At 53.5% G+C, this 24,208-nt stretch overlaps 1 protein-coding gene across 2 annotated transcripts; it reads right to left on the reverse strand.

Annotated features, from left to right (window-relative positions):
• Nucleotides 1–702: 702 nt before the first annotated feature.
• Nucleotides 703–20,168, reverse strand: TMEM151B (transmembrane protein 151B). Of its 2 annotated transcripts, XR_009418035.1 has the most exons (3): nt 20,076–20,168; nt 10,665–13,115; nt 703–5,832 (listed from the first exon to the last, which is right to left on the reverse strand). XR_009418035.1 is itself a non-coding variant. In XM_059467748.1 (2 exons), the coding sequence occupies exons 1-2, from the start codon at nt 20,166–20,168 to the stop codon at nt 11,679–11,681; spliced, it is 1,530 nt and encodes a 509-aa protein (XP_059323731.1). In that variant the 3' UTR covers nt 703–11,678. The 2 variants fall into 2 exon arrangements, 1 of the variants encoding a protein (XP_059323731.1); XM_059467748.1 differs by having other exon boundaries at nt 703–13,115.
• Nucleotides 20,169–24,208: the final 4,040 nt, after the last annotated feature.

The raw sequence follows: 24,208 nt of genomic DNA on the forward strand, positions 1-24,208 counted from the left end.
TCTCTGCCACCTAAATGGTCTAGTCCAGACCTAACTTAAGGTTAGGTCTGGACTAGACCATTAAGGTTTTGCTGAGGAGGATGTGAGAGGCATAGAGGATTGAGGGAATGTTGTTTCTAGTTCCTCAGCAGCTTTTTCTGGCTATTGCTCTCCTCAATAATCTATTTGAATTTATAGTAAATTTTTCTGGAGTCTGATATGGGTGGTGAAAAGTAAATAGAAATAAATTCAATAACTCAAGAGGTCTTACTACTGTAGTTTCCTGCTTTGGGCTGCTCTGCTTTTAATCAGTGCTAGCCTGCTTTGCAACAGGTGAATTCTTTACAACCAGATGCTTACCTTACCTAGTAGTGCTCTTCTGTGCAAACCTGTCCAAAGCAATCTGTGTTTTGCATAACTTCAAGCTAGAGGGGTCCCTTCAGGACTGCTGGCCCACATAGCTCACAAGTTTGAAAACAGTGCAGCTTCCTTGGGCTTGGAGCAAAATGGAGCAGCTTCCTTTTGCTCTACAGGCTGTAGTCACCTGAGGATGGGACAAGGCACATACTTGAGTGAGTTGGTCCACTGACCACCCTGCTCAGGAGATATCAGGGAATTAAGCAATGAGTTGATTTCCATCCCCTACCACCCTCTGGGCAACGCAGGAGCTTCCCATGCCTCTGAGCCCTGCCCAATACCACAGACCCACTGCTGGCAACCACCTCAGTGAATCATCTGAAACTTTTATTACACCGATTTGGTTTACAATCTTTGTACTTTGATATTTCCAACAAAAAAGGCAACATTGTGATATACTGTTTGTACATATATAGAGAGACAGACAGAGCTAGATCATATTGACAGAGTTGAAAAGTAAAAACCGTTTCCCAGTGTTCACAAAAGGATTTGTTCACCACGTACCCGCTTCTGCCTTGCCCTGCCTGATGGATACAGACACCGAGGTGCCACTGGCCCCTGGCTGACAGGACCTTTACCTGCACCGTGTCATGCCCACATAGATCAGAAAGGATGGAGTGCAGGGCTGCCCTGGCAGCAGGGGTGCTGACAGGGCTCAGCCCAAGCCCTCACAGGTTTGTGTAGTCCCTTCCCAACTACTGATGGATGCTCCAGGGGCTACGTCCAGAAGAATTCCTAACCAGCAGTAGCAGCTGTGAAACCTCCCTACCTGGGCAACTCCCACTACTTGTTTCCCATCCTCGAGACCGAGGTATTGAATATACTTATTTATTTTTATTTGCATTTACAAAATATTTTCACTGGATGACACACCTCAATGAGATGAGAACTCATGTTCAGAAACAGCAGAAAAGACCCAGATCAGCAACAGGCTGATGAAGCAACAGCTCCAGCAGCGAGGGTGGGGGTTTAATGGGGGTGGCCTGGTCCTAGGCAAGCCTGCCTGTGGCTCCAAGGACAGGGCTGCAGCTGGTCAGCCAGTTGTGCAATGAAAGCTCATGCTTGGAGGGCAGCAATGAGATCCTGCAGACATGCTAGCAGACACATGAGGAGGAACTGGCCATCAGAGCCAGGGAAAGAAAAGGGCTTGGGAAAACATGTCATCACCAGAACAACTTCTGACTTGCTTTCCAGGAGCTTTTTTCACTGCTCATTTTCCTCCTAACAGCTTGAGACTGTTAACACCACTTAAGCACCCTTCAAACGCACTCCTGGGCTGCCACATGCAGGAATGCCTGGACAGGTAGCTGTTGCCTGGAGAACTCTTTGCCTTCTCTCCCATCCATCTCTTGGCCAAAAAGCAAAGTCCAAACCAAGCAGCCTGCAGCACTTGCCCACACCCAAGACCAACAGTCAACTATCCGCCAGTCTGCAAGGGTTGAAACCATTTCAAATGCCACAGACTCTGGCCAGACAGCAACAGCAGATTGTTGGAGTGTGAACATTCCTGCTGCTGGTGGGTCAGTTGTCAGCTCCGGGTCCAGCCACCACAGGGTGGGTAACTAGCTGGTCACTGTGCTGAGTGCAGGGCCAGAACAAACCTTAGCTCTCCCATGAGGTCTATTTCCAAGGCAGGCTCTGAGGAGGGGGCGTCATTTGTGGGCCTCTGTCTGGAGGAGAGAGCAAGCTTGGGCACTGCCACCACTCCCAACACAGCATCAGCAGCACTCAGTCAGGCTGGGAGCACCCCTTCACCCACCCCACGGGTGTGTGCCAGAGAGATGGTAAGAGACAGGGCTGGCCGGAAGGCAGAGAAGGGGGAAAGGCCCTCGGGCTCTCCCCCGGGCTGAGCGGGGCGTGTCCCATCAGGCTGGAGCGGGGCACCCGGCTGGCTCCCTCCCACAGCAGATGGCGAGCCCGGCTCCCGCTGCTCTGAGCAGAGCGCACACGGCAGCAGGAAACAGTGGCCAGCTTCCCAAGCCTGGCGGTTTCTGCTCACAGAGACCCAGGCATCGATTTGCAAGGTGTCACACTGGCATATGTCACAAACAGGATGGCAGGTTGATTTTGAGCACCGACTTGGGGAGGAGGAGCAGGCTGCCACAAGGATGAGCAGAGGCTGTGCACAGAAATGGTTGCCGTGTTCAGCCTCCCTTTGCTCCTATGGACTGGATTTGTCTAGGCTGAGCTGTCCCTGCCCGTTTGGTACCTGCTGGCCCTCTGCACAGTCAGCCAGGGTGCTGGTGGCTGGGTTCACACACAGGGGGTGCTGAAAATGGGGGTCCTGTGCACTGCCTGTGGGACAGCACAGTAGGGTGAGGAGGAAACAGCACGCTTCTAAAACACAGTACCAAGCATTCCTGCCCTGAAACACATGCAGACAACTAACACAAGCTCTCCCAGTCACTGGGAACCCACCACTGTATTCCATCACCCCTACAGCATGTGTGCCCCATGTCCAGCAGCTTCCCTCCAACCTCAATCACCTGCTAGCCCCGTGTACCACCCTGCTGACATGGCAATTTTGGCTAATCTAGATCCTTTAATGCTTCTTCAGTTGCAGTGAAGAGGGATGAAGCCTGAGTTCGTGTAGCTGGGAAGATGGGAAGTGGCACAGAGCCAAGCCCTGCATCAGCTTCCCTAGGTGGAGGGGACATGGCTCAGAAATGAAGCGTTCCTCCTCCCTACAGGGCATGCCTGAAATAGCCAGGCTTGTCAGATCCCTGTCTCTGGCTGTGATGGATTAGCCTCTCCAAGGCACAAGGCAATTTATTCATTAGTGACATTTACACCTTGTGGCCATCGTGGTTGATGACACGTGCTCAAGCTGTCACTGCTGCGCTTGGAGGCGGCATTGCTGCTCCAACAACGCAGTGCGACATGGCCTGGGCACCTCAGCTTGGGAATACCTCCTGCCTTCTCCTCAGCCAGAGCATGCACAGATTGCCTTGAAAGCCCACTCTGTTCCTGAGCTTCTCAGGATGCCGTGTTCCATTTCCCTCCCACCCTCCCTGCCTTGCAGCACCCTTGCTCCAACACTGCATCCTCCTGCCCCATTTTGCCTTCTGACTCCTGTAAAAACCACCACCTTTGCAAAGCCTTTTACAGATGTTCTCAACCATCTCTCTTCCTCGCATGTGTTGCTGAGCATTCACATCCTATTCTGCCCTCAGTCAGCTGCCCTCAGCCCCAGCAGAGAGCACAGGGCCCAGGTTCGCAGACTTCTCCAGCAGATATGCTGCTTTCACCATGATGCTGTCCCCTGCTCCCTCGCTGCCACAACAGCTGACCTGCCTCTCCTCTCCTCCCTGGTCTGGAGACCAGGATCACCAAAACATCAAGGCCTTCTGTCTTCTAACTCAGGACAAGTGCTGTGAAATTCTCTGGGAAAGCACCAAGTGATGGCAGGATGTGCTGCGGTTGCTCTGCAGCAAGCAAGCAGTGGACACGCCAGGGCAGGGAGCGCTGCTGGAAGGCTGTGCGCAGGCAGGGATGGTGAGGTCTGGCCACCAGCATGCCTGTGGTCATCATGCATCTGCTGGCATTCCATGGGACTCAGCAGGGAAGGACCAAAATTATGGGAATGCACGGCCTCGGAGGAGTTCAGGGGAGGGGAGTGCTTTGGTTAGCTCAGAAGAATGACAGTTTGCACATCAGGTTTGGGCAGGGTGAGAAGAGCTGGAAAGCGTTGTCCAGGGAGCAGATCCGGCAGCTCTCCAGTTTCAGACAGCCAGCAATGGATTACCTTGTTCTCAAACACAGCTTGCTCCATGCTTTTATCCCCGCTCCCTGCCACTCTCTGCAGCAAATGTGACACTTCATACCATCTCCTCATAGAAATCAGGTCAGGAGTTTCCTCTCACAAAGAACAAGTAATGCTCTGTCACCCTGAAAAGCCCTTGCTGCAACGGTGGATGGGTGTCACCACACCAAAGCCGTAAACATATCAACCCTCTGCAGGGCCACAGATCCCAGCTGTGCAGGAGCACACAGAACCCCACCCTGCCACATCTGGGTAGACAGCCACATCACACCTCCAGGGGCAGAGAAAGATTTTAAACTCTGGCCTCTGTTCCTGATCAACCTACCCCACTGCAAAGCCACAGGACCACCATCCTGATCTGCTTTGGGCATTCCTTCTCCACCAGCATGGCACATTACTAACAGAGATGGAAGGAGTGGAGAGTGTAAACCCACATCATCACCAAAAATCTTTTTTTTTTTTAAGCAACGAACAGCAATGTGAAACACTTCTATCAGCTGTTAAGGCGTTCCTGTGGCATTTCAGTTTGAAAAAGCCATTGGCATTCCCAAAGTGAAATCCTGTTATTTTGGGGTCTGGCTGTCACTGCTGTTTCCCCAGCGAGCTGAGCAGTGCTGCTCCATCAGACACTCTGCTGCTCTCACTCCCCTCGGCTCAGCCCCTGGGGACAGGCTCTTCCTGGGGGCAGGTGCAGCACAAACAGAGCCCACCAGCTCCTGCCGGGGCTGAGCAGGAGAGGATGCCTGTGTTCAGCTGATCCTCCCCCTGCATCTGCTTCTGGAAATGTGCATAGACTCAGGCTTGGGATTTTCCAAATTTTCACCCTGATTGGTTCATGGGCTGCCATCCAAAGTCTGAATTCATGTCACAGCAGCTGACGGCGCTGCTAATGGACGTTGGGACCATGGGACTGGTACAAAGCACTACATCATCTCACCACATTCTAGCTAGATTTTCTTTCACTAATGTGAGTAGCTAAGATTGCAGAAGCAGCTTGTGCTGATGGAGAGTGAAAGAACCTCATGTGTCTGTGTGTGAAGTTATTTTGTTCTACAAAATCCACTAATTATAATCACAGTAGGTGTTCCATCCATTCACAGAGTTCGAAGGACTGGGGAGGGTTCAGGATGGGCACCAATTTCTCACGAGCTTCATTTCCCCCAAATGAAGTTTACAAAAACCAAACAAACGAACGAACAAACAAAATGGCCCAACAAAAAGAGTCTTCCTGGGGAATGGGGGAGGAATAAAACCCACTTAGCTTTCCAGCAGCCACTGTGCTTATTCTCAGTGCTGGATGGCCATGCTGCACACTGTAATGGGCTCCTGAAAATCTGGCAGCTTCTGGAAAAGTTGCATAGGTGGATGATATACCTGTTAGTAGAGCCTGTTCACGAGCCGCAGGAAGAGGAGCCTGTTGAACTCCACAGGGAAATGTCCCTCCCCCAAGACAGACATGAGGTAAGGAGGGAAGGAGGAAGGGCAGGCCACGAGGCCATGGGTCTTGCAGGTTCAGTTCTGTCCTTGGGACCTCTTTGAGCTCAGAGGCAGAAAGGCTGTGGTCCTGTGGGAGAAAGCTCCTCTCCCAGTGCTGTGGAGGTCAATTTGCTTGTTAGCTTGCTTTTGAGGGAGTTGACGAGATCACATCCATAATGTTCCCCTTGGCAGAGCAGCTGTGAGGCAGTAGAGCAGAACAATTCAACCCACTGCTTGTAAAAACTACAGATATTCAACATACATTCATGTTGGCCAAGTCCCAACACAAAATCTATGCAGCAAAGCAACACTGTGACAGATCAATTTTTCAGGACTCAGGGATAGACCCCTGTGAGGAGCAGCTAAGCCAACCTCACATTAGTATAGTACCACTGGCTTCAGTAAAATTACCCTAGGAATGAACATAGCCCATTAATTTCTACCTGAAGTGTGACTATGACCCCTTTCCATTTTTTCCAGAATGCCCACAGGGAAAACAGCCCTAGGCAGGCTCAGCCCCAAGTCCCCACTGGGGTCCCAGGTGCTATGAACCAGCCTTTGGTCCCCATGCATACCTGGCTCAGTGGAGAGTGTAGGGCCCAAGTGCATCACAGGAAGCAGCAGCACCAGATAGAGCTATCACTTGAACTACATTTCATTTGTGACATTACCTGGATCCAGATCATGTTCCTACAGACTTTACTCTAACCACTGAATGTGAATGAAACATGATCAGAAGGACATACCCCACCTTGAGACTCACAGAGCTTTGGTAACAGAACATCCAGGTGGTGGTGTGGCACTGCAGACCCAGCCCCTAGAGCGACTGCAGCAGAGCAGAAGCACACTGCAGCACAGTCTGTGCCCTGCTAAAGGCAGCACCCTGGTGACATTAGACAACACTACTGAAGCCATGGTTGGAAAGGCTGGAAGGAGAGCTTAAAAGAGATTATTTGTCCCACCTGCTAATCAGCAGGTGGTGTTTTACTGGCATTGATGCTACCTATCTTTCTTAAACTTCCACTTCATAAATATTTTCCTGCAGTTCTCACCCCATGGGCATCCACCAGTTATTAAACAACTCTGCAGCCTTTTGAGTGAAGAGACAACAAAGAGGGCAGGGACCAGATGGATTTCTAAAGTGCATTTTATGGGGAGCAGAAAGGAAGGGGGGTGTGCATTTGTTTGACAACAGATGAACAGCAGGATGGAAGGCTTGGCCTTGGCCATAGGCTCAGATTCCCTCTCCCCATACTAATGAATGCCCCGAGAGCTGCTCACCCTGACAGCCCTCTCTGACACCTCCCTCCTTGGTGTGGAGTGAGACAGGACACACAGAGGGCTCAAAATAGCACCACTTGGCTAGTTGGTGTCATCAACTGGTTCTGCACAAGCAAAGTGCTAGGCACTATTTGGGAAGCTTCCACTGTGTTGAAAGATAGATAAATGGGTGGTGATATGTCTTGATGATCAGGTAATCCAGAGCTTCTCACACACTTCTTCTCTCTCTCTATCTCTTTTTCTCAGTTCAGAAAAGCTGGAGAGCTTTGAAGTACCTGACAAGTATATTGAAGAGTGGGAAACGCCAAATAGCCCAAACCAATTGTCCAGCCTTGCAGCAGCAAGGACTATCCCTCTTCTGGGTTGCATTAGCACCATGAGGGGCCACAAAGAGGAGCTGGTAGCATTCCTGCCTCCCTCCTTCTGGTATATGAGGGAAGTCTGCTGCTAAGTGCAATGCTGAGCCTGACTCTCAGCCCATGGAAAACTGCAATGTTTGAATGATGCATGGAAAAAAACAAAGCCATCTGACTGCAGAGATCCTCCTAATTATTGCCCCCATCATACTGACAAGCACCTAGCTCTGACCTTCCCAGAGGGTGATGTGTGCTGTCCTGCTTTTCTTGTGCAAGCAGCCAGCAGCTCTGTGAGCTCTGCTCACTTCAAAGAGGTCTTCTGCACCAGGAATGAGGACACAGCCACCCTGACAGGCACTGAGCAAGGCATTGCCTGCACCTTTGGTCCTCCTGCCCAGGCCAGGCTCAGAGCAGGACTGACATACTCACTGCACAGTGAAAACTTCTGCACCACTGCTCAAGCCAGGGCCTGGCAAGTGAGATCAAGACTCTGGGCTTGGTGAAGAAAAGGCTACAGATAAGAGGCCTGCTTGTGTCAGGAAGGCCATGAGAAAAAGGAACAGAGCCAATTAGACTCACCAGTGAATGGAGGAGAAGTAATGGGATTAAGCTACAGCAGGGAGAACTCGGGTTAGATGTAAGGGAGAAGGCTATCCTGAGAGGAGCAGACTGGGCCCTCGAATGAGCTGCCAGAGGAGCTGGCATCACCAACGTGGAGACAGCAGAGAGCAGAGACACGTCTCAGGAAGAGCAGGCACCTGGCTGCTGCACAGCCCAGAGCTGTGGTGGGTGGTGTCCATGTGCCAGGAGATGGGACCACTCCACCACGGAGAGGCTGTGTGCCAGAACAGGGACAGGCCATCTCTGGGTATCTGTGCTCGTAGCCTGAGCCATAGGAGAATTACAGCAGCTGCCCTTGGCCCAGGGCACTGTGTTCTCTCACCAACTAAGGAGAAAACCCTCTTTGCTGGTAGTGTCCCATGCCAGGAGTAGTGTCCCATGCCAGAAGACAGGAGGGAGATCCCAGCTTTCTGCTCTGAACTTTCCTGCCTGACTAGACATGCCAGGATGAGCCCTAGTTTCAGTTTCTCCTCTTCAGCTCCACCACTTCTCTGTCAAGCCACCAGGCAGCTCCTGTCCCTGCTGCCCAGTCCTGCTCCCCTACCATGTCCAAGTGCACCATCCCCCTTTCCTGAGCCTGAGTCAAGTCCCCAGCCTTGAGAAAATGGAATGGGATGGACCAGGGGAGCAGTTCTACCAGGTGCACGTGGGTAGCACCAAGAATATGAGGGATGGGATCTCTGAGAAATCCTGGCATGCAGTGGGGAACACTGACTAGAGGGGTCCCACTCCTCAGGGTACTGTGGGTCTGGACCAGCCACAGACAGAAGCACTGGGACCTGGCTGCAGCTGGAACCAGGTGCATGGGGAAGGTGTTCAGCAACAGAAAAGACTCTATGGATCCTATGGGTCAGAACAGCAGCCGTGCCTCAAAGATCCACCTGGACAGACCACCTCCAGAATAATATTCCATAGGCAAAAATGGGGACAGAGGAACAAGGCCAGGCATTCTCATGGAAAGCCCCAGAAAGCCAAGGACAGGTGCCTGAAACTCTGCTGCAGGTGCTAAAATCTGGGGGGCATAGAGACCCTGCTAATCTGTTCCTGTTGTGAAGAATGTCTTTTCCCCGGGGAGATAAAAGGCCTGCCAAAACTGAGATAAATCCATCTGTCCAAGGCACCTTGGAGGCTGGAGATAGAGAGATGAGCCATTACAGCCTAATTTAAGCAACAGTGCAGATTTGCAAGAGAACATGTCAGGAAGGACAAGCGGGGACCTCATTCCTCACTAATGACCCATTGCAGCTCCACTGCCTCAATTCCCTGGGACATACAAGCACACACCATTATCTCCCTGGAGTCAGGAGAACACTCCACACTGGCCTTGGCTTACATTAGGCCCTTGGAGAGAGGAGCACGAGTCCACAGCGAGCCAAATGTCATTACTAAGCAAGGAAATCCCAGGGCTGCTTTCACCCAGTCTGAATCTATGCCAAAAAGAATGAGAACAAAGTGCAGAGAGGGATGTGCCTACATCAGAGACCTTAATCTTCTCTGTCCTCCAAGGGACCCTCTTCTTTAAGCCAACATCTAGCTCTGGTAGTGAAAGTAAGGGCAGAAGTAAGGGCTAAGACAGAATCATAAACACAGTGAGATTTTAAGAGACTTCCTGTTCAAACCACTGTTGTTTGTAGTTTAGCACCCCAGATCCAGGAGGATAAGCTGACTTGAAGGGCAAGAGACACTAACCCGGATATGCAGGGCATAAAGAGCAGAACAGACTGCTCTGGGGAAAATGAAAAGTGGAGCTCTACAATGCTCACAGGTACTGACCACTCCAGGCTTGCCAGCAGGAGATGACTTTCAAAATAGGACCAGTGTGGTACATGGGTGCATTGCAGCCTCCTCAAGACCTGGGAGGCAAAGCAGTACAGCAGCACGATGAGAGAGACAGACCCCTCATTAATAGCTGGCAGGAGGAAGATGGCTGGACTAAATACAGTGCCTCACTGTTCTGTGACAGATGGGGAGGCAGACACCAAGCACAATGCCCAGGTGCCACTGGACTTGCCCTTGTCACCCCAGATATGCTGCTCTTAGCTTTTGTTTGCCACAGCTGATGAGGGAAGAAGGGTGAAGCTGAGGAATAGTAGTGGAGAAATCACTGGCTGATTTGGCACGCATTCCCCAAAGAGCTGACTGAAAAGGAGGCAGCTTTTCTGAGAACAAGGACACAAGAGATCTGAGGATGTGTTGCTGGAGGAGGAAAAGCTGGGTGTGTGCATGCTGCAAACACTGTTGCAGCTTCAGTGACACAAAGGTTCTTTGCCCAAGGCCACTGAGATCCTTTCCAGCAGGGTAGAAGGGGGAGCACAAAGCTAGAGCAACCTGCCCTGACAAGAGCAAGGCAGAAGAACCCAGTAGCTAATGAGCTAAACAGAAGAGTCACCTCACTTCTGACAGCCTGACACCTCCCTGCAAAAACCTGTTGTGCAAAATGTTTCGCTTCAATCAGGTTTTCCTCTAACATATCCCCAGCCTCTGTTCTGCAGAACATCCCTCTTGGCAGTGCCTCCTGCACCAATAGTGGGGTACCACAGAAACAGAATCCTTTTGATCCTCCTTTCCCCAGCCAAAGTTCCCAATGCTCCAGCATGCTTTTGCATTTGTCCCTGCTATCCCCAGAGCTCTCTGCCAAAATGAGGCTTCCAGGAGCCTGCAGCTCAGAGTCCACAGCTAGAGCCCAGCTGGATCTCATGCAAAATTCACTTGTGCAGACTTGCACCAACCTGCTGCTCCATTATCAATAGGTGAACTGCAGCTGAACCTACCAGAAACTTCCTTGATGCTTGGCTGAACCAATTAAGACTCACTTCAAAGCCAGGAAGGGTCCGCAGCCACTTGATGTGCCACCTGATACCACAATGTCTGTTCCAGTGCCATCCTCTTCCCCTTCCCCAGCTCACCAGGGGCCTCCCGTTTTCTCTTTCCAGCTGAGCCCTCCTCCAGCAAACACATCAGTAGTGCTGCAGATCTCTGCTCCATCTCGATTTGCACATTCATCCCTTCCCCGGTGCTGCATGCCCAAACAGAAAACCCTTTACCAAGGGGATGCTGACTCACACCTGGCACACCGAAACTTCCTCAGGAGCTGAGCATGAGATCCTCTGGAGGCAATGCCATTCCCAGCAGTGACAAAAAATAACAGTCGGAGCATGGTCTAAAAAAAAAGTGGAGAGGGTGGGGAACGGGCAGGGGGAAGGGGAAGAGGCGGATTCGTGGCTTTCAGCCTTTGCTCTAACCTGCCATTGAGCTCCACGTGCCTGGGCACCCATGACCTTCTACCACAGGCAGCGACACCCTGCTCCAGGGGCCTGCTCTCCTCCACCCTGTCAGGGCTCTCGCTCCAGTGTGGGAAGCAGGGTGGGCAGGGGTGCAGCAGGGTGCTTTTAGGTGGCTGCTGGTTCCTTGGAGCACGAGCCAGCCTGGAGCCAGGGCTGGGAGCCAAAGCCACCCCCTCCCTGCATCAGGCCTGTCGTTTTATTCCCCCCTTTGGGTCTTGATACCATGAATTATGGTTTTGCTGTTGGTTTGGTTGGGGTTTTTTTTTTTTTGCATGTGGTGATTGGTCGAGAGTTCTGTGCCATGTCAGGGGGAGCATCAGCATCCACCCCTCGGGGAGGTCAGAGCCACAGCGGGGGAAGCTTTTGCTGGCTGCCGGAGCAGGATGCCATGTCCACTCCATCCTGATGTCCTCCTGGGCTATCCCCCTCGTGCTCCTCTCCCCAAATCCTGTGCCGGCTCGGGCCGGGCAATGGACAATGAGATCTCACCGCCGTCTGCTTTCACAGTGAGGTCTCCACACAGGACCCATTGCGATGGAGGTGACGGTGGTCGTGGTTCAGGCAGCCTTCATTGCGGTGTACAATGAGGACGGGGAAGTAGAGGGCATCCTGATAAGGAGGGGGGTCTTCCTCCTCCACAGTCACCTGGCTGGAGAGGCGTGTCTGCTCGGTGGGGCAGCTCTGCTCGTTGAGGCTGCCGCTCCGGCTCTGCCAGAGGCAGCTGCGGCGTGAGCCGTACAGGCGGCCCAGGGAGAAGCGGCTGCTGCTGAAGGGAATCCTGGGGCTGCCGTTGCAGATGCTCAGAGCGCTGCGGGAGAAGATGGAGGAGCTGCTTATAGTCCTGTGGCAGCGCTCGCAGTTCTGCCGGTAGCCCCCGTAGCGGCAGGCAGAGTAGCTGGTGCAGCCGGAGAGCCCCACCAAGTCCATCAGCACCGCTTCCGAGTAGCTGGGCACCAGCTGCTGGTTGGAGCGTATGTGCCACTCCAGCTCCGTGCTGTCCACCGTGTTGACACGGGGCATCCTCCGGCAGAAGGAGCGCTCCTCGGCCGGCGTCACCGCCACGTAATCAAACCCAAAGAGTTTTTCCACGTGGTAATGGACGTAGGAGGTGCGGTACTCATTTAGCACCCGCAGGGGCCAGGACAGGGTCAGCAGAGCTGCCACCCAGAAGACATAGTGAGATACGTACCAAGGCAGGTTGTCTGGGTCGGAAAAGGCCACCATGTATTCCTTGAAGTCCACATTTTTGAGGTGCATCCCCTCCCTGGCCTCCATGTAATCGTCTAGGCCCTCATTCTCCGTGAAGAAGCGGGCCCGCTGGGTCAGATAGGAGTTCTCGGACTCCACGTTGGCAAAGCTGAAACACTTGGTGAAGCGGAGCCGCGTGGCTGGGTAGCTCTCCAGGTCGATGAGGTCCTTGGAGATGTCCTTGACCCCACAGTTGGAGTAATCAAACTCGGCCTCTGCCACGTGGGTGTTGACCCGCTCGTGGTACACCTGGGTGGTGGTGTAGGCGTCCCCGTTGCGGTAGCGGGTGACCTGCCGGGTCCTGCGCACGTAGTGGTAGCTGATGGCCTTCCACCAGATGCAGGGGGTCGCCTGCTGCATGCGCTGCACGCGCTCGTGCACGCTTTCCACGTCCACCTTGTACTGCAGCTCGTTGCGCGTGTAGCAGTGCCAGCACTCCACCAGGTACACCACGTAGAGCATCACCAGGAAAGCCAAGGGGATGTAGACGTAGCCGTTGGAGCAGGGGCTGTCATGGTACATCATGGACTTGCCCTTGTAAGCGCTGTCGAAGGTCAGCCGGGTCACCTTGGTGACGTGGCACCAGGTCATGGCTCCCATGCAGCCATACATGAGGAGGGACAGCAGCAGGCATTTCCAGTGGGACTCTCGGCACAGGGATTTGCTGAGAGACTGCTTCACTGGCCGCTGCTGCTCCGGGGCACCGGGGAGAAGAGAGAGAAAACAAGAGAGGAGTCAGTAGGCTGCAGGGGAAGGGGAACAGGGTGCTGTGGGGGCACCTATAGCTCTGTGAACACAGACCAAACAGCAGATGCCATGGGGCTCCTGGACTCAGCGGGCAGGGCTGGGATCTCTCACAGGATGACAGCCATGCAGTGCAGGCAACTATCACCTCCATTTCTGGTGCTCTGCCCCTCCCTGGGAGACAGACAGAGCCCAGCTGGACATGGGAGAGAGAGGCAAAGGATAACTCTGTCAGCCACACCCTGAGCATCTCCTTTCTCCAACAGGGAGTAAACTCTACCATTGCCACTTCCCAGGAAGAGCTATTGGAGCACCAGATAAGAGTCTGGGTGATCTCCTCCACATTCCTCAGCTCTTGCACTCACCCCACCAGCACAGGCAGCTCTAACTGATGTCACCCCACCTGAGCCCCTCACCACAGCTCATCCCACTGCACAGGAGTCTCTCCCCCACTTCCCAGTAATGACCAAGAGCAACATTGCAATTCCTCCACCAGGGCGGCACAAGCTGCCTGGCATGCCTGTCAGATGGAGAAACAGCCCTTCTGCCGCTGGGAAGGGCTGTGCTTGCTAATGACAATTCCCACTACAACACTTGGCAGCCTAAGGAGCTCTGAAGTGCTTCTCAAGTGCTTTATAAACCATACCAATGAGAAAGTACTTTTCCACTATTGAAATGGAGCCACCTCTGGTAGGAGAGAAAGCAAATATGGAGTAACATCTTAAAAAGTGTTCAGGCTGGAAGGAAGGAGCATCCTACCAATCTGCAGCAGCAAGGAGGGCAAGAGGCCACTCACAGCTGCTGGCAAATGTGCCTGCTTGCGCTGGGATTCAGATGTGACAGTCCACACTTCTGAAAGAATTGCTCTTAGGTCTTTCATGGTGAGGAAAAGGCAGAACTTCAGCAACACGACTTTTTAAAGGGATTGCACTGGTGCCTTTACCACAGTACAGTGCAGGGCTTCACACAAACCCATGAAAAAAACTTGGTTAAGGAAACCTCTGTCACTCTGCAACACTCTGAAGTCTCAAATATTGATCCATTGTCTGTGAGATCTGACATCATCCTACCCAAAGAAAGAACAGACAAAGTAACTATTTGCTTTCTTATACAGAAGATTTCATCCAGCAATCTCCAAAGGTGCAACCTGAGAGAGGGGGTCAAGACCCCCAGCCTTATGCAGATGCCACCAAATTCACTCAGAGGCTTCAAGCTTTGCTCTCCCTCTGCCCCTACAGGCAGCAGCAGCTCCTGAGCCCACCCCTGCCATGGCAGGGGCCAACACCAGCTGTAATGACCCTGCTCACAGCACTGCAGTCCAAGCCTGGCTCCATTATTCTCCACTCCTGAGCATGCTGGGCTGGAGAGGTCTCTCATCCAGGAATCCCAAACAACTGAATGGGCTCACACTGCTAGGAAGCAGGAGGGGCACTTTCACTCTGGTATGAAAATGAAAAGTAAAGCAAGAACCAGAAATCATGGGGGCACTAGCAGGTCTAGGGACAGACCTGGGCCCCTTCTTTCCTTTAAGAAATGCCTCTTGCTCTTCTGAAGAGCCCCTCATTCCTGGCTTGGTGCTCTAGAGTTCCACAGGCCAATCTTCCCTCCCCACCCGTGTCAAAGCCTGCCAGTGGGACTTCTGTCACTGCCCTCATGGATCCTGCCCAAATCTCCAGCAGAGGTTTCTCTCCTGGAGGCACAGAGCTCCCCTGCCTGCCCACCCCAGCAGCCAGCCCATGATGAGTGGAGCAGGTGGCACATCCAGAGACACCACTGCTGGCACAGGGAATGGTGGCACATCCCACTGGCACTCCCAGCCATCAGTAATGCTGAGCTGCTCTCTTTGAAGCCACTAGCAGAGAGCAGGACCTGGGGACAGACGGACAGACAGACAGAGCCCAGGGCTGGCAGGTGGGTGGTGCTGGCCTGCAGGCAGCTCAGAGAGATGCAGGGTGGCACTGCTGGCATGGACACATGTGCAGCCCAGTCTTCTGACCACTGCAGCAGGCTCACAGTCATGGGGCAAGGAGGCAACCCCAGGTAAGAGAAAAGGGAGTAAGGAGAAGAAAGGGGGGCCTTTCAGGAGGCAGAGCCACCTGAGCTGTCCTCTCCCTCCTGAGGTCAAGGCTGCAGTTACCAGAGCCTGCTCAGACCCCTCTGTCTTTGCTTGGTTGCAGCACGGCTCTCCCATGCTGGAATACTGTGCCACTGCCCAGGCAGCTAAAGGCTTCCTCTCTCACTGCTGCCTCCTGCGTCGCAGGCTTTCCCTGGCAGCGGCAGCTCTGCTCTGCCTGTGAGGATCTAAAGGAGCAGCTGAGCCAAAGGAGGAGCGTGGGGAGGGTCTGAACAGGGCCCTTGGGTGGTACATGCCAAGCCTGGGGTGTCTGTGGGGTGTGAATGCTGAGAAACAGCACCTTGTTTAGGAGGCAGACATGCGAACAGCACAAGGAATAAAGCAAAGCACCCAGCTCATTCATTTGCCAGCTGGGGAAGGGGCACCAGAATGACAGGTCTTTGGACACGTCTGTCTCAGAAAAGCAAACTCCACCTCACAGTCAGTCCCCAGCCCCTGGCACTCTGCAATGTCCGTGTCGCAGGAGAAGAGACACACTGGCTGCCACCCTGCAGAGATGTAGGCAAGCCCCACTGCGGTTACCCACCCAGGGCAGGGAGCACGATGCAGCCCAGGCTTGGTTCCAGGAACTGTGTTAGCAGGGCTCTGGTCCATGCATTAGTCTCCTCCTAGGACTACGCAGTACTTAGATACTGCAGCGCTTTTACGGGGTCACACTAACCCCTGCTGTAAACTGTTTACAACCCAGCCTTGTCCCAGGCTTTTGGGGCAAAACACACACACCTCAGCTGCTCTGGTGGGGGCTCCGAAAGCTGAGCAAGTGCCAGTGACGGGATACAGCCACAGCAGACACAGGAGGAGCCAGATGCAGAGTCTAATCCCAGTAGGAACTGCAGCATCCCTGCTCCTCTCCCAGGCTGCAAAGGGCTCACAGGAGCAAACAATCAGCTCCAGAGATTCCTCTGCAGAAGCAGCTGAATAAGATTGTCTCCTTGAGCTCTTAACCAGCCTTGGATAAGTCCAGCATAGCAAACAAGCAGATGAAAAAGCTGGGGAAAGAGAAATCTGTCTCAGAACATTGTCACTAGGAGGAGAGCAGGCACTGATATAAATGCCATCGTCATCTGCCCGCTGCAGTCTGATGGAATGAGGCAAAAGACTTGCCCTACTTCACTGCAAACAGGGTTTCCCTCCATCACCGGGAGCCTCCCTCACTGCTCAGGCTCCAGCACTGGAGAGTGGTGAGCAAATCTGCTATTGCAGGTGCACTGGAACATCCCTGCAGAGCTAGGGGGCAAGGCTGGCCATAGCTTAGCTGAGCCTGTTGTGGGATCCCAACCAGCTCCCTTCCCTGTGCTTCAGTTCACCTCAGGGAATGCATGGGGCAACCCACAGCAGGTGCTAACTGAGACACAGCTCGGGAAAGGCAAGGGAGGGCTGCTGCTTGGGCCTCCCCTCCCTCCTGCCTGGCACTGCCTCCGACACTGCCCTGAAGGGGACAGAGATGGAGGCCCACACCTGCAGCTGCTGCTCGGGATGGGTGGGGAGAGATGGAGGGCATGGAGGGGATGGAGGGGATGGAGGGGATGACTCACAACCAGCCATGAAGCAAAAGGAAACACCCACAGTGCACAGGGCAGAGGCAGTAGAAGAGGGGACCCCCAACACTGCTTGCACTAAAGTCCTTTGAGGTCTGGGGGATTCTCTTTAAAAAAAAACAGTCTCAAGGGGACAAACCTGCCCAGCACCTCAGTGGCCAAGTACATGGGTCAAAATCCCTTAATCACCCCTGCAACGTTGACCCTGCAACTTTGAATACTAAAACCCATCAAGTTCTTCAAGCTACTCCCAGTAACAGCCTGGCCCTGGCCCCATCCACTGCCCCCTTTTTTAACAAGCATTTCCATGTCATTAGCTCCCATGCCTCTCACCTGCCTCTCCCTGCAGAGACCTCTGTGAAATCTCTGATTCACCTCCAGAATGCTAAACCTTCATATTTCGAGACAGCCTGGGGTTCAGAGGATTAGGTGTCCTAGAGACAGCCCTCTAGAGGGCTGAATAAACAACCCAAAAAAAGCCCCAGAGCAGCAGCCTGAAGGCCCAGGTAGCTCCCGAGTGCCAGGTGGTGGCAGCAGCCTGCAGGGGACTCCAGAGGGACTCCTGAGCATCAGTTTCCACGGCTCTTCCCCAGGATTCACTTACATCATACAAGAAATGAATAAACCCTGATTCCTTTGACCTCAAATCCCCAGGAAAAGGGAGGTAGGAGGATCCAGTCATTTCTAGGAATTACCATTGTCTTTGAAGGCTCTGTATGGTCCCAGCAAATACCCACATCACACACCCCATGCCTACAGGTCCTGTCTACAAGCAAGAGGTGGCTCAGTCCCAGGCTGGCAGGGTTGCCAGCTGCAGAGGACAGAGGAAGGCTGAGCATCGACAAGCCAGGGAATCCTGCCAGCAGTCAGCTCCTGCAGCGGTACCAAGGTCTCCATTTCACACAGCAGCTTGGAGGAGGACTGCTTCCTTCCATCAGATCCCCCCTGAGCAGCAGGACAAGGACAGGTTTTTACTGGTTCCCAGCTGAAGAGCTTGTCCCTTGGCATCTCCTACCCTCCAAGTATGCACTGAGGAGTGAAATTCAGTTCACCACCACTGAGTGTGGGTGTAGGCATGTGATGCCAAGATGTTACAAGGGCTCAGTCAGCTCTGGTTAGCAGCTCTTGCTACTTGCCTTGCTGGGACAAGATGAGAAGTACCCAAAGCCCTGCCTGGCTCCCAGACACAGCAACCTGAGATATCAAGATGAGACACCTTCCAACAGGACAGGGCAAGTTTCCCATTTTCCAGACATCTCCCCTGGCTTCCCACTCACCCTGGCCAATGGACCCTGACATGGGATTGAGCCACACTGCGGGGACACTCGGCAATGCTGGCACCAGCAGCTGGCTCTGATGGAAATCAGGAAATTGCACAGCCTGTATGGCACTGCATAGGCACTAGAGGGGAGGAGGAACACTCTGCCCTCCTGGTAGTTCTGAAGACAAGAGGATTGCACTAGGTCAGCCCATGAATCCAAGATTGCCACTAAAGTCTCTTCTCATTGCATCAGATGAGACACCAGCAAGCGTGGCACCATCACAAGAGGCTGCAGCTTCCCTCTCCTCCACCAGCTGCTTCATGCAAGTCTGTGACAGCTTCGGGCCACAGGAAGGATGCCCTTAGCCTAAACAGGGCACGTCATGGACTACAGCCCTTCTGCCTGCCCCCATGGAGTGTTATACTGACAGCCTCGTTGGCAGCCACCATAGAGTAACTGTGGTGCTTGGACAGGGGGCACTGTAGGTGAGGGAAACTCATCTGGGCACTGCCCCTGCTACACTTTCACCCAAACTGGCTCCTGCTCTGGCACCCCTGAAAAGTCTGTGCCATCTAGAAAGTAGAACCAGCACTGCCAGAGCACTGGCAGTAAGAGACCACATCACAGCAAGCACGTCCTCACAAGAAAAAAGCACCTCACAGTTTGGCTACCCTCGTCAGGATCTGTTTGAAGAGCTGGGCTCAGACCATCAGGAGTTGCTGAATGCAAGCAGGAAGAGAGGAACAGACACAGAGTATACAGTATTTGTTCAGCTTCCCAGTCCTTGAACTTCAGCATTCCTCTCCTGCAATTATTTCTATCTAAATATAAATCTGTATATATAGCATAACCGTGCATGGGCATGCATGTTCTGCCCAAGCCAAGGAGGCAGAGAATACCAGGATTATGCAGCACTCACAAACTGCAGCTCCTCATCAGCAGAAGGGGAAGTGATGCACCAGCTTCTGAGTACCCCCAAGCTGCCCTTTGAGCTGTGGTCTCTCCAGAGAGGGCAGCCCACCACCTGCAGGAGAACGCTGCCCTTCCTACACTGCCTAGTTCTCCTCCACGGGTCAGCAACCCCATGGCCTAAAGTGAGTCCCACCAGTCAGAGCAGTTGCCTTCCCTCTTCTCGGGAAGCCCAAGCTGCAAGCAGGCTCTGTAGAGGCAGACAAAAGGGCTGGCACTCCTGCCTCCCAAGGCACAGGGCACCCTGCTCTTGACCCTTTCTGGCGTCTGCTGCCTGGACTCCAGAAAAGTCATTCTCTTGAGGGAGACTGCAGCACACCTGGAGGCAAAGCTGTGCTGGTACCCGGCCTGCCCCAGTCGGCACCTTCCACTTCTCCAGCTGGGAGCAGCCGCCAGCCAGCAACAGCCCCTGGCTTTGCCACGTCCCCAAGCCCTCTACCCTGCTGCCCACCGCGTCCTGCCTCACAGCGACCCAGGCAGCTGTGCCACATCCTGGATGCGCCCAGAAGCCAGCGCACAGCACGGAGGGGGTCTCCACATCCACTCCTCCCAAGCATAACAAGCTCTGCCCGCGGCTGTAAGACCAAACGGTGCCCCGCGCTTCTCGTTTCTGATTTTTCCCTTCCTCCTCCATCCCGGCCACTCCAGCTCCGGCCCCCGCTCCAGACGGCGCTGGCTGCTGCCTCCCTTGCAGCCCCGGAGGCTCCGCAGCGATCCCCAGGTGACTGGCAGCGATGGAGAGGAGGCGCGCCGGGGCAGCCCTTTGGCGGCAGGGTAAGCTCGCCCCCAAACCCCCCGTGCCCCCCGGCCCGCATCGCATCCCCGGGGCCGGAGCGGGGCGGGAGGGGCTCCCAGCGAGCGGCTCCGTACCTGTGCGGGCAAAGCCCGGCCCGGCCCGCGGCGGGGCGGTCAGTGCCCGCGCCACGCAAAGAGCTCGGGCAGGAAGGAAGGGTGGGTGGGTGGTGGGGGGCAGCCCTGGGCCGGGGGCGGCCGCTCTGCTCACCTCCTCTCTGGCCCCCTCCGCCTCCTCCTCCGGAGGCACCGGCGTGCTGCTGCCTCCCTCGCTGGCGGCGGCCGCCGAGGCCGGGGGGGACATGGCGGCGGGGGCGCCCCGCTGGCGGTGCCTGCGGGCTGGGCAGCCGCATTATCCCGCCCGCCGCCGGGCGCTGCCTCGCCGGTGGCCGGGCGGGCGGCGCGGCGGCGCGGCGGGCGGGCAGCGCGGCGGCATCGCCCCCAGCCGCGGCTCGGCGGCAGCGCTGGCCGCCCGCCGGCCCCGGCCCCGGCCCCGCCGCAGCGCAGCGCCGCTACACGCGGCGGAGGGCGGGCAGAGCCGCGGTGGGAGGGCCGCGGCGGAGGCGGGGGGAACGGCACGGGGGTGGGATGGGATGGGATGGGATGGGATGGGATGGGATGGGATGGGATGGGATGGGATGGGATGGGATGGGATGGGATGGGGATGGGGATGGGGATGGGGGCACGGATCCGCGCCCGCCCGAGCGGAACGGCGGGTGACCTTGAGGCGCCGGGCGGCAGCGGAGAGGGAAGGAGCCCGGTGCAGAAGCCCCTGCCGAGCCCCACCGGGAGCGGAGCTGCCGCCCGGCGCTGTCGAGGAAAGCTCCTGCTCTCAGCAGCGCCGAGGGGTCGTCAGGCTGTCTTCGGTCCCAGCTGGCCAGCTGATGGAGAGGTGAGGGCCCCGTGGGTTTTCCTTCCCTCGGGATGAAGCGGGAGAACCGGGAGCACTTTACATGTGCCCCATCTGCTTTTCTGATTTGTGGGGACCCCAGCTGGTCGGGGTAAGTGGGGTAGTGCTGACCGTCAGTGCTGATGCTGGCACTCACGGCATTCTTTTGGTTGGGCAGGATCTCCCCTGCTGTGATCTGCGCCGGGCCCAAAGGCTCTCAGCTAGCTATTGCAGAGCCAACTGCAGCCTATTTCTCCACAGAGCTAACATGCTTGGTTACACGGATGAGTGGAACAGTCTCTTCAGACCCTCAACCTAAACTGACTAGAGGGACACACACACAGAGTTTGGGAAGGGTCCATACTTGTCAAGATCTGGATATTGCAGGTACAGCCCAGCTTCCTTGACAGTCAGGAAATCAGGTGTCTCTGCAGGTGCTTCCCCAGATCCAAACTGGGGAGAAGCACAAGCTGCAGAATTTGCTGGAAACTTCTTCTCTTTTTCTGAGCTCTGAGGCTCAGCCTTGGCAATGGGATGATTGGCATGCCCTTGTCCACTGTTGCCTGGAATGAGGAAGGAACAGTGTGTAGGCCTGATGGTCTCACTCAAGGAGATGCATCCAAGGGGAATTGCCAACCCCTGCTTCTTATGGGAATAGCTGTGATGGCCGGGGGTGATGCTGAAGGAGCTCATCTTCAAAAGAGGCTGGGGATGTGTTTCCTCTCGCCTTTCCCCTGTTTCCATGGGAACAGCAGCAAGCAGGAGCAGCCTGCTTGGAATTTCACTGCCTACTGCTCAGACACCCCCTGCCCAATCATCCCGGCAGACTTTGGCTCTTGAGAGTTTCAGACCCACCCTCACATGACGGATCCCATGCTCCAAGGAGAGCTCACCCATGGATGTGTGTCATGGCAGAGCAAGGCAAAGAGGCACAAGGCCAGAGCTGCCACAATTCCTGTAGCAGCATGTTGTTCCATGCACACTAACAGACAGTTGAAAATAATTTGCATTCCTATATGCATTTCTGCTTTTTATAGGATGTGACCTCAGCTAGACCAAAAAGTGCCTGAGGGATGATCGCCCTTCAGGAACAGCACTGGCTTTATCTCAAATATGTGAATATCACACAAAAAGAGCAAAGCAGAAGGGTGAAGAGGGGGGAGAGGTGGTACAAGGTTATGCCTTTGCATTTAATAGTCCATGGTGTCTTTTTCCCCAAGGAATTTGTCCATTTACTTTGGAATTTGTTTTGATTTCGGACTTGTAGATGCTTCATGCATTCTGTGGCAAGGAGTTTAACAGCATACCCACAGACTCAAGGACCTTCCTTTGATGTGCTCATCCTGGGCTTTTTATCCATTAGGACTAACCCTTGGGAAGCAGGCTGCTGCTGCCACCCTTATGGAGCTACCCACAGTGTGATTTATCCTCCACTGGTGGAGTCGGTGGCTACTGGTGAGCCAGAGGTAGAGTTTTTTGTGTCAGGCATCTTTGATACTGGTCCTGGCAGCACATCTTGGAGACAACACTGTCAAGCACATCACCAGCTGTGCTATTTTTGAGATGAGGTGGCACAAAAGAGGTTGTGTGCCCTGCTTTTTCTGAACTGGAGTTGTGTAAGTTCTCAGCCACTTTCTGAGGAAAACAGGCATGTGGCAGATTTAGACACTTGGGCAGGTACCCAAAGGCATGGCTGAAAATGTGCAACAAAGGGCACAGAACTCCCAGGAATGGGAGAAATAGGACAATATATGATGCTTAGGCCTTTCAGAAACTAAAGCAAGATGGACAGCATCCAAGATTGTGTTCTGTGTCATGATCACAGGGAGGACCCAGAAGCTGTAATTACAACACACTGCCTGATCCATTCAACCCTTGTGGTCTTGGGGGCAAGAGACAAAAATGTGTGACATTTCCCTCCAGTTATTCCTGTAGGTTTCAGGATGCTCTAGTGGAAAATCATGTTGGAGAGTGGGATATTTCTGGGATGGAGGCCTTTCTGATGTGACAAAATGGTTGAAAGAAGCATGGAGGCTTGTAAGATGACACAGCAACTGAAGTAGAGGTGGTGCCCTCACCAATAGGTTTGTTCTCCAGAAACCCTGTATCTGCCACCCTGCAGAGACATTCATATCTGTTCCAAGCAAGCATAAAGCATGACATCATATTAGCAGGATTCGTTCACTTTCCATAATGCATCAAACCACAAAAGGTCTCGCTCTTCTGTCTCTGGTAGTTACAGAAAATAGCCTTTTAGCTCCTGCTTAAATATGTTATTAGTTCTTACCCATGCAGCAAATTTGCATTCAATTTCTAGAAAAAATTTTGAGGGAGGCTGCATTTTAAAACAGATGGTCATAGATAACCTATCCTTGTGCTGGTATTTGTAGCCTGAATATAAAAATGGATTTGTAGCCTGAATATAAAAATGGATTTCACAACATCATATAGATATATATATCACTGTGTTTAGCTTTATTTTTTCCAATAGACCAAGTGTGATCAAGACTCAGTCTTTTGTTCCAAAGCAATCAATGATTCCTAGCGGTGTGCTGCTTTTTGTCTCTTAAGAACATGCGTGGTAGAGAATCCCCTCGTGTTAGGATGCAGGATTTTCTATGCTCAGAAATTAATGCCTATTCAATTTAGGAATTTCAAGGATACTTTGTGCTGGCTGCCTGAGCGTTCCAGAATGTGTCACTCCAATTAAATTACTCCTTATTAATGCAACAAGGGGAGTGTGGGTAAAGAAATGAGCCTCTTGCTCCAGTTAACAACATCCCTTTGCCACTGCTGGTCAGTGGTGTTGACTGTCTGAGTGCCATGTACCTCTGCAAGATTCGGCCTTAAAGGAAATATGTGCCATTAGTTGTGTTTTCATGTGCTGCACTCAGACTTCATGTCTGCTGCGAGGAGATTCAGGTGTGCTTTTTTTTATTGTGGGAAGGAAACTCCCAGGGGTCATTAATTGGTGACTGGGAGCTCATTTCTCTTTAGCATCACTAGCAGGGGTACACATCACAACTGCAGTCCCCAAACACTCAAAATCTCAAACTTTACAAAGTAGGTGGGTTTGTGGCTGATGCTCTGGGGCACATTTCACTGAATAGAATTGCTGTCATTGAAAAGTCTTTGATCCCCGCTCTGATCCTTTCTTTTCCAACAGGCTGCCTGTATCCAGTTTGTTTGTTTTCCATCCAGCCTCATGAGAGTCTATTTTGTCATCATCACAGCTTTTGTGATGCTCCACAGAGGTTTCTGGGTCAGGTTAAATCACTTTCCTCTCTGCAATAGCCCAGCAGGATACTCAGGGCCCTCCCTCACATCCCCCCCAGAAATGAAAAGCGGATTCAGCACTGCCCAGATGCTGTTTGACAGTCCTCAGGACATTTTGTCCGATATAACTCCAGAGCAGCAGCAACCGCCCCAAGTGCCTGGAAACTGAGCCAAATCCT

Source organism: Ammospiza nelsoni, chromosome 3 (genome assembly GCF_027579445.1).
Source record: "Ammospiza nelsoni isolate bAmmNel1 chromosome 3, bAmmNel1.pri, whole genome shotgun sequence".
NCBI classification, from domain to species: Eukaryota; Metazoa; Chordata; class Aves; order Passeriformes; family Passerellidae; genus Ammospiza; species Ammospiza nelsoni.